Source organism: Vulpes vulpes, chromosome 14 (genome assembly GCF_048418805.1).
Source record: "Vulpes vulpes isolate BD-2025 chromosome 14, VulVul3, whole genome shotgun sequence".
Classification (NCBI taxonomy): domain Eukaryota; kingdom Metazoa; phylum Chordata; class Mammalia; order Carnivora; family Canidae; genus Vulpes; species Vulpes vulpes.
In genome coordinates, this window is record NC_132793.1 from 33,438,696 (window position 1) to 33,451,359 (window position 12,664).

The window sequence follows — 12,664 nt, forward strand, 5'->3', positions numbered from 1 at the left end:
TGATGGGAAAGGTCTGGACAACCAACAAAAATGTGAACATTTGTGAAAATTACAAGAGACTAAATAATTTTTAATTAATTCATTATATATAATTTTTAACCAACTTTTAAAAATATGTGTTGCTACTTTTTTTACTTACCTGAAGACTCTGAAGCATTTTGAAGTAGGAGTGTTAACAGGGAGCATATTTAAAGGAGGACAGATTCTTATTCCTATAAGCTCCTGGAAGTAGGCATCTCAAATGTGGAGGCAGTTTGGGCATGAACCTCCCATGCCCTTTTAATCATGCCCCTCCTGTGAAAGAGCCAACAACTGGAAGGAGTGTCCTGCTTTCCAAAGACCTTTTTTTCTATGTTTTATTTGCTTATACTTGCATCATTTTCTCCATCATTTGCCTGCCCAATAAAGGATGGACAAGAGGTGGCAAAAGAATTGAAAGCCAATCAAATCATTCTGGATAAATTGTTAACAGACCTGGAATAAGATTAGCCAAGAAACATTTAGCTAAAATAAGGTTTTGGGGGAAATCTGTGGATTTCATTTAGATCGTGTTTACATGACAACAAAGCATCTGGTCAATTTAGTGGAAAGTAGGCAAATTGTTTATGCAGTTGTGCAGACAAAACCACCAGTTGATTCAATGATTGCATTTTCAAATTTATGGGATTCTGGCTTTCACATACACTGCTCTGCCATAATCATGGATATTTAATAGTTGCATAAATTAAACCATTTCTTCCTTTTTTGTTAGATTAATACTTTACAAATGCCTGAATCTTCAAATATTTTTGTTGGTTTGTCAGGTTGTTGTATTTGCGTGTGCATGTGTGTGTTTGAGAGATTGGAAATACTGAATGTTAACCTTATTCAGTCAGATTATTGAAGAATATTTAAAAATAGTTTCTCCCTGACTACTTTTTTAGTGCATTTAAAAAAATAACTACTTGAAACAGGGATTTTCGCATTATGACACATATTATATTGAATTATTATTCAGAAATTCTCAAAAATTTAAGTAATATTGTTCATTAATATTTAAAATAGACAGCATGGCTGAAATGTTAGCTGATATTGAAACCAAAAATATATTCTTAAATATGGCAAACCTCTCAACTACTATTATTCAGAAATTTTCAAAAAATCTGAGGTTTTATTATTAATATTAAAACAAGATGACATGGTATCAACAACAATAAAGGAAAATCAGAACCAAAAGTATGTTCTTGGTTTGGGCAATGCTGCTTGTTCATTGACCCAGAAGACGCCAAACTTGCTTAGAGAAAGACTCGTTATTGGTGCCAGTCAGTTATTTAAGATACAGGATCTTGTCTACTCTACAGGACATATTTCACTATGTCTAATAAACTTTGCTCATTCTTTTCAGATTATACTACAGGGCATGTATTATTATTATAGCTTGCACAAATATAATTTCTAACTGTTTAAAAGGACATCGCTATTCATTATTACATCTTATTGACCAATAATATTACTTTCCACCTGAAGGATGAAAATTGACATCCAAGTTTATTTTCTCAAAAAGTGTTCACTCAGTGGCTGGTTTGGGCCATACACTCCAGACTTTAAGCAAGATTCTTGAGATCTTCCCATAAAACACAACTGGAAAGATTAATAAGAAAAACAAAACACAAAGCTGCTTAAATCAAATTTATTTTTAGATCAAAATCATTTCTTCAAAATAATTTTAAATTTCAAAATAATTTTTAAAAATATTACATTTACTATCACAATTGATGCACCTACCATATAAGTTGAGAGCTACTTTAACAGTTTATGTTTTAAGTTGGAAAATTACATGGAAAAGTCGTTATGTCACTGGCCTAGGGTTTAACTATGTAGTAAGTTTGGTCCTGAGTCCTAGATAAAGTTTCTTTGGTACTTAAGTTTGTTCTAAACATCTAGATTTATTCAACCCTGTATGGTACCAGTAGGCCATGTGCAACCACTTAAATTGAATTTAATTAAATTAAATAACGTGAAGCATTTAATATTAGGCATATTTCAAGTGCACAACAGCCAGCTGCATGTACATAATAACTATTGTATTGGACAGCATATATATAAAACTTTTTCATTATCACCAAGCATTCATGGGGTCAAGGTGAACTGGATAATAAGAATCTTTAATTTTGTTTCAAAGGAACAAATGGCCACACATTTATAATAACCATTGATATTACCATTGTTACAACATTATCAGTCAAGCTAACAGAAAAGTAGAAAGCAATGCTGTAAATTCTAAGTTAATAATTGACATTGGTAAAGTTGGTTTTTTCATATTTAAATTAAAAATAAAAACACAGCATGCTCGGCATAGTTCAGTTTCTAAATTGTGAGTCATGTGATATCTAGCATTACCTCACCTGAAGTTAATAAATTCATAGATATAGAGTAAGTGTTTCAGACATCGGGTTCTGTTTCATTTTCTTTTGTTTTGGAGAGAGGGGCCAGTTAACAACAAAGGGAGGAAAGCAGGCCAGGGTCCACTTCTTCATATCAAATTCAATGCTAGATGGCAATCCAAAATGTCTGCAAAAAGGAAGCATGACCCTAAAATATTATACTCCTCTGTCGTACAAATAAAAAAGCATGCAACAGAGTTTTGAATATGAACACACTCAAGAGATCCAGCTCTTCTTGAAAATACAATTTACCATCTCTAAAAAAAAGAGAAAAGAAAATACAATTTACCAATAAAATGCAGGAAACCAAGAAGTGAACTAAAGTCAAGAATGAGGGGATAGAGAAGCTATGAAGATTATAGTAAATATTGAACTCATTTCAATGAAAACTAATATTAAAACCATTTTGGAAATTATTATTCCATAGGAGGATGTTTTCTATTTTGATGGTATAAAAGTAATAGTATATTAAGAAAATAGGGAGAGAAAGGGAGAAAGAATAGGAGAGTGGGTATAAGAGGCTAATTTCTTCATTTTTTTTACAGCAATGAGTCAACTGATACAGTCTACAATTGTAATGTGTATATGCCAAAAACCGAAAATACGGGCAGCCCTGGTGGCTCAGCGGTTTAGCGCCGCCTTCAGCCCAGGGCCTGATTCTGGAGACCCGGACCCATGTCGGGCTCCCTGCATGGAGCCTGCTTCTCCCTCTGCCTGTGTCTCTCTCTCTCTTTCTCTCTTTGGCTCTAATAAATAAATAAAAAATCTTAAAAAAAAAAAAAGAAAAGAAAAAGGAAATACTCCAACCTGTTAAATTTTGCATAATTTTAAAAATATGAGCAGGCACTTTTATGCTATATTTTTTTTAAAAAAACATTACCTTAATTTTAAGAATCCTTTCAATTTCACTTTCTCTTACTAAAGTCAAGTTCAACTAAATTGAATATTTTCCTTAAATGTAACACTTATTGTGTAGTCCTATTCTAGTAAAGCCATTTCTATCTCTCCAACTGCTATTTATTATATGTGTATAACAGAATCTGAATAATATTCACCAAAGTTAAGCAACAATTACCTCTATGTGGTAAAATATATGATTTTTATCTTTACTCGGTTGAATTGCTTACAATTCTTAAAGATTTTTACAAACAAGTTAATTTTTCAAAATAAATAATATAAAAACAAAATATATGTCAGAATTTGTTATATTATCTATCTTGATAATAATTATTATTAATATGACTTTGTTGATATATAATCCATGATCTGTTCTCACATAGTTCACCATGCTGTGTCCTCATTTCAGAGCTGAGAATCTGAGGGTCCTAAGGTTTGTTGCACTCCACTAGTCACTCCAATCTTCAGGATCCTAATCCAGTGCTGTGGGGGCAGATTGGCCTTGATCGTCACTTAGTGAAACTCTAACACATAATGTGAAGTCTATTACCCTAAATGACTCTACCAACAAGGAGATCCCACTGTTAAAAACAGACTGAGGAGTTTGTAATGGAAAACAAATCAGCTTTCAAGACAGATGATACAACCAGGGAATACAGCTAAAAAAAACAAGCCACGATGTCTTCTGCAGCAATATGGAATCAAATGAACAAACTGAATCAAATTTACAGTTTGCTTGAATTCCACTGTGAATTTTTGGCATTATTTAAGGTAACAATTATCAGTTTGTGGAAGATCTTGGAAATTTTTCAGTTGCACCCATGTTCATTATCTAAAATGATATTCAGAAAAATGTCAGTGGAGAAACAAACAAGTAACTAGATAAAAATAAGCAGTTCTTGTTTCTTCCAACCAACTATGAGCAACCACATTAGGGAGAAAAGAAGATAGCTATTGCTCAAGGTAGATTTGTATAAAGACAGGAAATTGCATCTTTTAAAATGAAGAAGATTTCCCATCACATAAACATATAATAATAGCCTTCCATCATTTGGGTTAACATTTATATTACCCAAAATAAACTCTCATCATGATGTCCTTCTATTATTGGCATGTGACAGAGTGTGTGTGGAAGCAAATATAAGTTCAGAAAATATCCTCTATCTTTTTGTGATAAGAAACCTTCAGACTTTTTTAAACAAACTTTGTTTTGTTGCTATGCAACTGACATGCAATACAGCCTATCTGACAATAAATAGATTATGAATTTTACAACGAGAAGTCTTTTCTCTCTGTGTGAGAACAAGCCACAACTTCCTTCCATGCTGTACTAATCCACCACAACCCTCTAAAGCTGTTTCACAAATGCTAATGTTTTGGTGAGACAAATAAATGAATAAATAACACAGCAATGACACAGAGGCAGTTTGCAAACTGCACGCTAAGAAGCAGCAATACCATTTGATTCATTCCTCTAAGACTGTGAACCTGGGCTTCCCAGGCCTATGGAGAGAAGGAAGTTTACTTCACACCCACAGTCTTCCAGGTAGTAGAATATAAGCAAGCTTAAACAAAGAGATTCTGAGGAATTCTTCTGTCAGAATTCCACATCAGTGCTACATGTCTCAGGCATGACTCTGTAGGGGCATAAAATCCTCATGGATTTAAGCCATGAGGAAAACATCTGTGAGGACAAGACGTTACAGGCGTTGAGATCCAGTGACCCACCGGCCAGACACAGGCCACACCATGTTTAACATGACCTGCCCAATGTTCGCAATGTTAAATATTCACCAATATTTAAAATCTTTCTGTAAAAATGTGGATGTCTAGCTCTTTTCTTGAAGAATCAAAAATAATACCAAGCTTATATTTTCACAAAAAAAAATCAGTTGAGGTTGGCTTTCAGTAGAAAAACTGCAAACAATGCAAACATGTAACAATAGGAGAATGGACAGAATTGTGGTACTTTCAACACTGGATTTACTACAGAGTAAAACATAGAACTACCTGCTGGTATACTCAACAACATGAATGGACTTCATACATATTGTAAAGAAGAAACCAACAACAAAACACACACTGTATGGTTTTGCTTATACAAAGTTTAAGAACCGCCAAAAGTAATCAGTGGTGACGGAATTTAGCATAAATTTACTTCTGGCAGTGGAGTGTCTGCCTTTGGCTTAGGGCATGATCCCAGGATTCAGGATCGAGTCCCACATCAGGCTCCCTGCGAGAAGCCTGCTTTTTCCTCTGCGTATGTCTCTGCCTCTCTCTCTCTCTCTGTCTCTCATGAATAAATAAATAAATAAATATGTTTTAAAAATTACTTCTGGTAGAGCAGGTCCTTTTGGGGATGATGGAAATGTTCTATATCTTTATCTGGGTGATGGTGGTGTGGTCAGGTAGGTGCATATGTAAAATGCATCTACCTGTGCACTTAGGTTTCAACACTTTACACACCTCACTGTAAGCACTTTATACCTCAATAAGAAATAAAGTTCAACAAAAAGAATCAATTGGCTAAGGACAAGTTGTTCTTTGTAGGCAGGGCATTGTCCATATCCAACAGCTGGCTTATTACATGATTGGCCCAGTAAATCTGATTTGATGTTTCTTGCTCTAGACTAAATGGATGGTTCTCAAAATGCGATGGCCAGATGAACAGTAACAGCCTCACCTGGAAGCAGGTTAGAAATGCAGATTGCCAATCCCCTCCTCAGACCTACTTATCAGAACCTGTGGGCATGAGCCTAGCACTATGTTTTCACCAGTCCCCCAGGTGATCATGGCACACTCTGTAGTTTGGGAAACACTACTCTAGAGCACTATACCCATTAAATAACATCCAACAAAAGCAGAGTTGGCCTAGATTAAACTATACATTCCCTTTTATCCCTTCCCCAACATATTTCAGAAAACTCAGCAGCAGGAAAAGTCAATTGGCTTTCTCAGAAAACTCTATCAAGTTCAGGTAACAAATCTTCAGAAAAAGATATGCACCCAACATGCCCCATTCCTGTTCTAGCCATCAGGTAGCTGTCATTCTAGGATTGCTACAACTGGACTGGAGGCACTCTTAAAGAAAAGTAGAGACAACTTTATATCCTTCTGATTATGGAAATAATATATATCATAGAGGCTTCAGTAACATTACAACTCTGAAGAAAAAAAATGAAAATCTACATTCAATTAGGCAGCATGGCTCTGGGAGTCATAAAAGTGTCCAGAAATTCACAAGTTAAGAGCACTAATTCCCATTTCACAAAACTTGCATAAAACCTACTTACAACACCATGTGTGGATGTCCACTTGCTGGGAAAGTTGTCAACATTTGTATTCACCACCCAACCGCATACTATGATGTGGTCAAAGTGGACATTCCTTGCCAACATCTAAGGCATTTCTGAATCAGTTGGGGGAATCAAAGAGGTGCTTAATATATACCTATTAACTGATTAATATTAATTGTAAGTACATTAAACCATTGATATGACAGTAATATTCCTTCTTTGCATTTGGAGAAAACATTGAAGGGTAATTATTCCTTTTTATCACATTAGATAATTATTTTTTATCAGGCTAAATTAATAATTTTAGAAAGAAAGCGCTATGTTTGTGTCCATCATTTAGGAAAGGCCCAGAATTAAAGAAAATGGAAAAGGGAGGGAAAGAGAGAGAGAGTTCTGAAAATAATAAAACATCTTAATAAAACACTGAAACATGACTAAACAATCGTATTTTTAGGCAGTGATTCTCTCAATTGTTTCATTTAATATGTCACAGTGGTTGAACAACCAGGGAGATGGTGATAAATTTCAAAATTACTTTGGCTACCAAGTTCACCTCTAATCTGCCAAATGCCTGGTTTGGGGAATAAACTTAAGTCATGCGACCAGGGCTTCATAAGCACACTACCAGTACAGTTGCACCAGATTCCACACTCAGAAGGGGGCTTCACACTTGCATTTAATGCTCTGCAGTTGTTGGATTGAAATTCTTAATAATTTTATCTTTGAGTTTGTGTTTGATAAGTAAAAGCCAAGGGACAATGAAACATGTGCTAGGGGCTTGGAGTCTAGAATCATACAATGTCCCATCTCCTGTTATCTGCCCACCTACCCTGAATGAGTCCTGGGCTGACTCACCCACCTGCCAGGGACGGTGTCGCTGTCCACCCCTGGCAGGATCCTGGGCACAGGCACAGAAGAGTCAGGGCACATCACAGTGTGGTAGGGTCTATAATTGCTCTGTGAGCATCCTCATGTCCAAGGAAACATTTCATTAAATAGCAAATAAAAGATGCCATGCCAGGTTAAGAGAGAAACTGTGGAAGGAAAGAAAAGTCTTTTTCCTGCTTTTTGAACAAAGGGGCCACATTTTCATTTGGCACGATCTTCCCGAATTATGTTACTGGCCCTGCATATGACTGTAAGTGGGAAAAAAGCAAAAGAATAAAGAAGAGCTAGAAGGTATAAGAGAATGAATGAGGAACAGGGCAGTTACTAGGGTTCAGAGACAAAAGTGGTTAAATTTCATATTGTTACAAATGGCCCAGATAGATTATTTTCAAAAATGCTTTATTTATTTCTGATTAAGAAGCGATATACATAGCATAAAACATTCAGATATATGCAAACACTAAAGATAGGAAGAGAAATCTACATTCAAAGAAGTAGCATAAGTCGGGGTTAAAAAGTATCTAGAAAATCACAAATTACCACCAACTCATGACAATTCTATCAAGAGCTGACTGCTCAGTGTTGGGAAATCTAAATCTCCTGTTTCTCTAGGCATATCCAACCTTTTGAACCTGAGCTTACAATTTAGGAACGCTGCTTTAAGGACATCTAAACACAATGTGGGTTAATAAACAGTGAGATCATTATCTTTTTTACCTCAGTGTAGCTACCTCCAATTTTACCAAAAGCTATCTTTTGTTTTTCAGCCCTTTAGCCTGCCAGGGGATGACGTTGTCTAAACACATTTTCAATGTTTTCTTTTTAACAGTTAATATATTTCCAGGATGCAAGTCCATTTCTTTCTAAAAGGTTCCTAGGACACCCATTGAAAAGTCAAAAGCAATGAGCTCAAAGGGATTGCTATTTTGTTGGAGAAGAACGACACCCTTTGTGTTGAAGTGGGGGATTGCAGACTGTGGTCACTCTCTGCACAGTGTCTCTTTGTCAAGTAATACATGCCGAAAAAAAATAATACAGATGGGAAAATATTGTGCACTGTCAGATCTTGGAAACGGCCAAAGGATTTTTCCTCACCAATGTCTTGTCGATGACTTTCACATTCTGGCACCCTGAAAAAATAATGCATACATTTAATATGAAATGAATGCAATAATAATCAGGCAGGTAATCGTTTTCCCAAGGAATGTAAAACTTGACAAATGTAAGGTTTATGATTCAAGGTAGGCTTGCCAAATCTTATGTGGCATGAGACCATTTTTATTACCTAAACAGTCCTTAACACAAAAATGACTGGCACATATTTTTATTAACACAAAGAGTATATTCTTTCTGCCACATTTAATAGAGAGTCAGCAGCTGAAAGCTCTCTTTTAGGATATGTCTGTAGCAAATTAAAATGCATAGTGAGGATTCACAGAATGGCATTCTTCTCGCTGAGGCTATGTCCACACAGGCTCAGTGCAGTAGCAGTAGACCATTGATCTCGGGAATTCTATCTACGAGGACCATCTGTGATATGGATCACAGAAAAGGAAACCCTCAGTACTTTCAGAAGTGGATTATTGACTCAAAGTCATTCTTTGCATCTAGAAGTCCATTCTGAGTCAAATTCAAAACAGTCACTAGTAATAATGGTGTTTATTTTTTACTCATTTCTTCAGCAAATACTCTTTGGGTGCCAGGAGTTACTCTACACACTGGGAATACTGCATTAAAGACAACAGACAGGGGGGTCTGGGTGGTTCAGTTGATTAAGCGCCTGCCTTCAGGGCTGGTCATGATCCCAGGGTCCTGGGATCGAGTCCCGAGTCAGGCTCCCTGCTCAGTGGAGAGTCTGCTTCTCCCTCTCCCTCTACCCTATCCCTATCTCCCTCTACCCTATTGCTCTCTCTCTCACTCTCTCTCTCGCTCTCTCACCTGATGTCTCTCTCTCAAATAAATAAAGAAAATCTTAAAAAAAAAAAAGACAACAGACAAAGATCCCTACCTCTTGCTTCTGATATTCTACAGAGGAGAAGATAATATATGATGTAAGTAATTTAAGAAGTAAATTATATGATAAATGATTTATAAGTTATGGGTGCTATGGGAGAAGAATGAAATAGTAACAGGGGGAGAAATCTGGAATTTGAGTGGGTGGGAGGGTGCAGGATGAATTGACATTTTAAACAGTGTGGTTAGGGGATCCCTGGATGGCTCAGCGGTTTAGTGGCTGCATTCGGCCCAGGGCATGGTTCGGGAGTCCTGGGATCGAGTCCCACATTGGGCTCCCAGTATGGAGTCTGCTTCTCCCTCTGCGATCACATTATGCAGATACAGCTCCTGTCAAAGTGACTGTGTGAGAGAAATGAGAGGTCAAAATGACTCAAGATTTTTGAAACAATGGTACTAACATGAACCGAGATTGGAGGGTCTTCAGGTGGAGCAGGTTCAATCAAGAAAGTTAGCAGTTTCATTTTGAACAGGTAGAGTTTGAAATGCCACGTAGAAACAGCAGGGGAGGTGCTAACTAACCAGTTAGATTTTTTTTTTTTTTTTTGGTTCATGTGTTATGAGATGAGGAGTATAGCATTTACCCTTCAGGTGCTCACATCTGCCAAAACAGCCCTGATGTTTTGACTGTCAAAGGTAGAGGCAAAGTGACTGTTACTGGCTGTGCACCCTGTGGACTTCCTCTCTGCAGAGAGTGCTCTGTACTAGAGATGTAAGCATGGAGCCAACTTCAAGTTTCATCACAGTCCAGATGACTCCTCTTCTTCCCCCTTGAGCTTACTTCTCTCCACCTGGCTTAAAGCCTACAAAGAGAAAAGAAAGCTGGGAAGGAGAATGGCAAGTCTTACCACTCAAAGCCATGGCCAATCGGAATTCTTCCTTTAGTATCTCAAGGACATCTTGAACACCTTTCTCTCCCTAAGCAAGTAAAAGATACAGATCTTTGAGGTAAGTCGGTCTGACTTGATTCACGCATTTATCTCACCACAGTTGTTTTATATATTTATTTTGTTGTCCTCCAATTACCTGTGAAGCCAAGCCCCAGATGACTGGTCTCCCCACAAACACAGCCTTGGCTCCCAGGGCCAGAGCTTTCAGAACATCGGTGCCTTTCCGAATACCTCCATCCAGGAAGATCTCCACCTTCCCTTCCACAGCCTCCACGATTTCTGGCAGAGCATCAATCTGCAGGGAGGAGAGGTCAATAATGCGATGGTATGCATATTGAATTGTTAGCCAACTCAATCCCCATCATCACTGACCATCTGACAAGGGTTTTGTGTGAAAGCAGCTAAGCAGGTATGGAATCAACAGTAAAATTACCTCTTCGTGAAAGAAAAGGGGTGCAAATGTCAGTAACTAAAACACCAACTAAATTTGGAGTTAAGTGACTTAATTGTGTTTCGAAGTTCAAGACTTTTTTTTTTTTTTCTGTTCTGGATGTTCAAAAATCACAATTAAAAAAACATAAACAAAATTTTTATACATGTAATGACCTTCTATAGCTATGCTTTATAAAATGCATAGTAGTATGCATACAAGTATCTTGCTCATATAAATTATTCTGTACGTTATTTACTCATTGAAAATCAGCTGTTAAAATTAATACACAATTGGTAGTGGAAGCGGTGGGTGTATAAAAATGCAAGCAGGGCTAGCAATGAAAAATCTATCCTCTGATTTCCCTGACTAATATCTTTTGCATCCAGCCATATATTAGAGGAACTCTCTATGAAAATATTTTTCTTGCCTTAAAAGGACTATGACCACATGCACCTTGAAGGTCCTTGTCTTGACTGACAATTGACAATGAGCTTATATCAGCACCAGAGAATACAAGAGACTCATAGAGGTTGATCTGGTGGACTGCAGTACAGTTCTTGATCCTTCACAGCACTCAGAAACCACTCTTTTTCCAAGGTAACTTTGCAGTGTTTCCTGCTGGCCTGTTCCTTGACGTTGGCCTTGGCCTTGCGACTTACTTTGGCCAATAACATGTGAGCAAAGGTGGCAGAGTGCCATCTCTGGGCTTAGGCCTTAAATGACCTTATGCATGTCAACTTTCTCTGGCATGTGCCATGAGAGGAGCACCCCCTGCTCAATGCTTTCCCTTTAGCTGGATCCCCAGAATAAATATTCAGGAATTCAGGAAGCAGAGCTAGCCCAGTTAAGCCCAGCTGGACACGAAATGTGGAGCACAGCCACCTAAGGAGTACCAAGTCCAGATCAGCAGACTGCTCCCCCCACTCTGCCTCCCACACCAGTTGACACAAAGTTTCATGGGAATAAATGACTGTTGATTTAAATCACTGAGTTTGGAGTTGTTGTTTCATAGCATCTTGTGGCAATAGCTAATAGAGTTGGCTGATAGCCAATAGAGTTAATAGCTAATAGCTGATACAATTGTCTCTTTTTTATGTAAATCTTTACATTTAGAATCCAAACAATTCCCAAGGTGACTGGTAGGTAAAATCTGGAGGAATTATCCACATTTCTTTCCAAAATAGCTAAGTATAAAATTAAGTCCAATCTCCATTTAAAATGCATGCTGAAGAAGCTACCACACATTCTAATGCAGTTTTTCTAGTCATGATTGTGCTAAAATCACCCAAAGGTTTCCCACTTCTCCCCCAAAATTGTAGAGGCTAAAGTTAAAGAGAATTTTATGTAACAGGCTGAAGACCAAATCCTGCTACAGATTTGGAGGAAGTGAAGGCAACTTTTGGCCTGCAGCCCCTTAGAGTTTGGCAGGTAACATGATTTTCCCCCTTTCCTTTTGGCTTTTCTGCCTTGCCAAACATGCTTTGGATCCATTTACATATGTCCCTTTACCTATACATAGTCCTCCTTTTACAGTCAAGCAAGTTACATCAACATATAAATGCTACAATTTCCAAGAGATGATGCAAGCTATAATTAAGCGTATTTCCCCATTTGAAACCAAAACCAAAGAAAAATATTAGCTAGCTTGAGCGCAATACACATTTTCAAAGTCACGCAAATCAAGTCTGTTTACGTTATTTCCAACGCCCAACCTGGCCCAAAAGGAAACTAATAAGGATACTTAAAATGTGAATTCTGGGCTACAAAAACGGAACCCAGATTGGTGTTTTGTGTGTCTGTGGACAAGGATGTTCTATTCATTGC

At 37.3% G+C, this 12,664-nt stretch overlaps 1 protein-coding gene across 3 annotated transcripts in view; it reads right to left on the minus strand.

Annotated features, from left to right (window-relative positions):
• Positions 1-7,889: 7,889 nt before the first annotated feature.
• HAO1 (hydroxyacid oxidase 1) overlaps positions 7,890-12,664 on the minus strand; it is a 48,431-nt gene continuing 43,656 nt past the window's right edge. For all 3 annotated transcript variants that reach the window (XM_026012310.2, XM_072736365.1, XM_072736367.1), the window contains 3 exons: positions 10,544-10,702; positions 10,366-10,435; positions 7,890-8,634 (listed from right to left, as the gene is read on the minus strand). In XM_026012310.2, the coding sequence (XP_025868095.2) occupies positions 8,564-8,634; positions 10,366-10,435; positions 10,544-10,702 (300 nt within the window). In that variant the 3' untranslated portion in view covers positions 7,890-8,563. The remainder of the gene's footprint in view (positions 8,635-10,365; positions 10,436-10,543; positions 10,703-12,664) is intronic.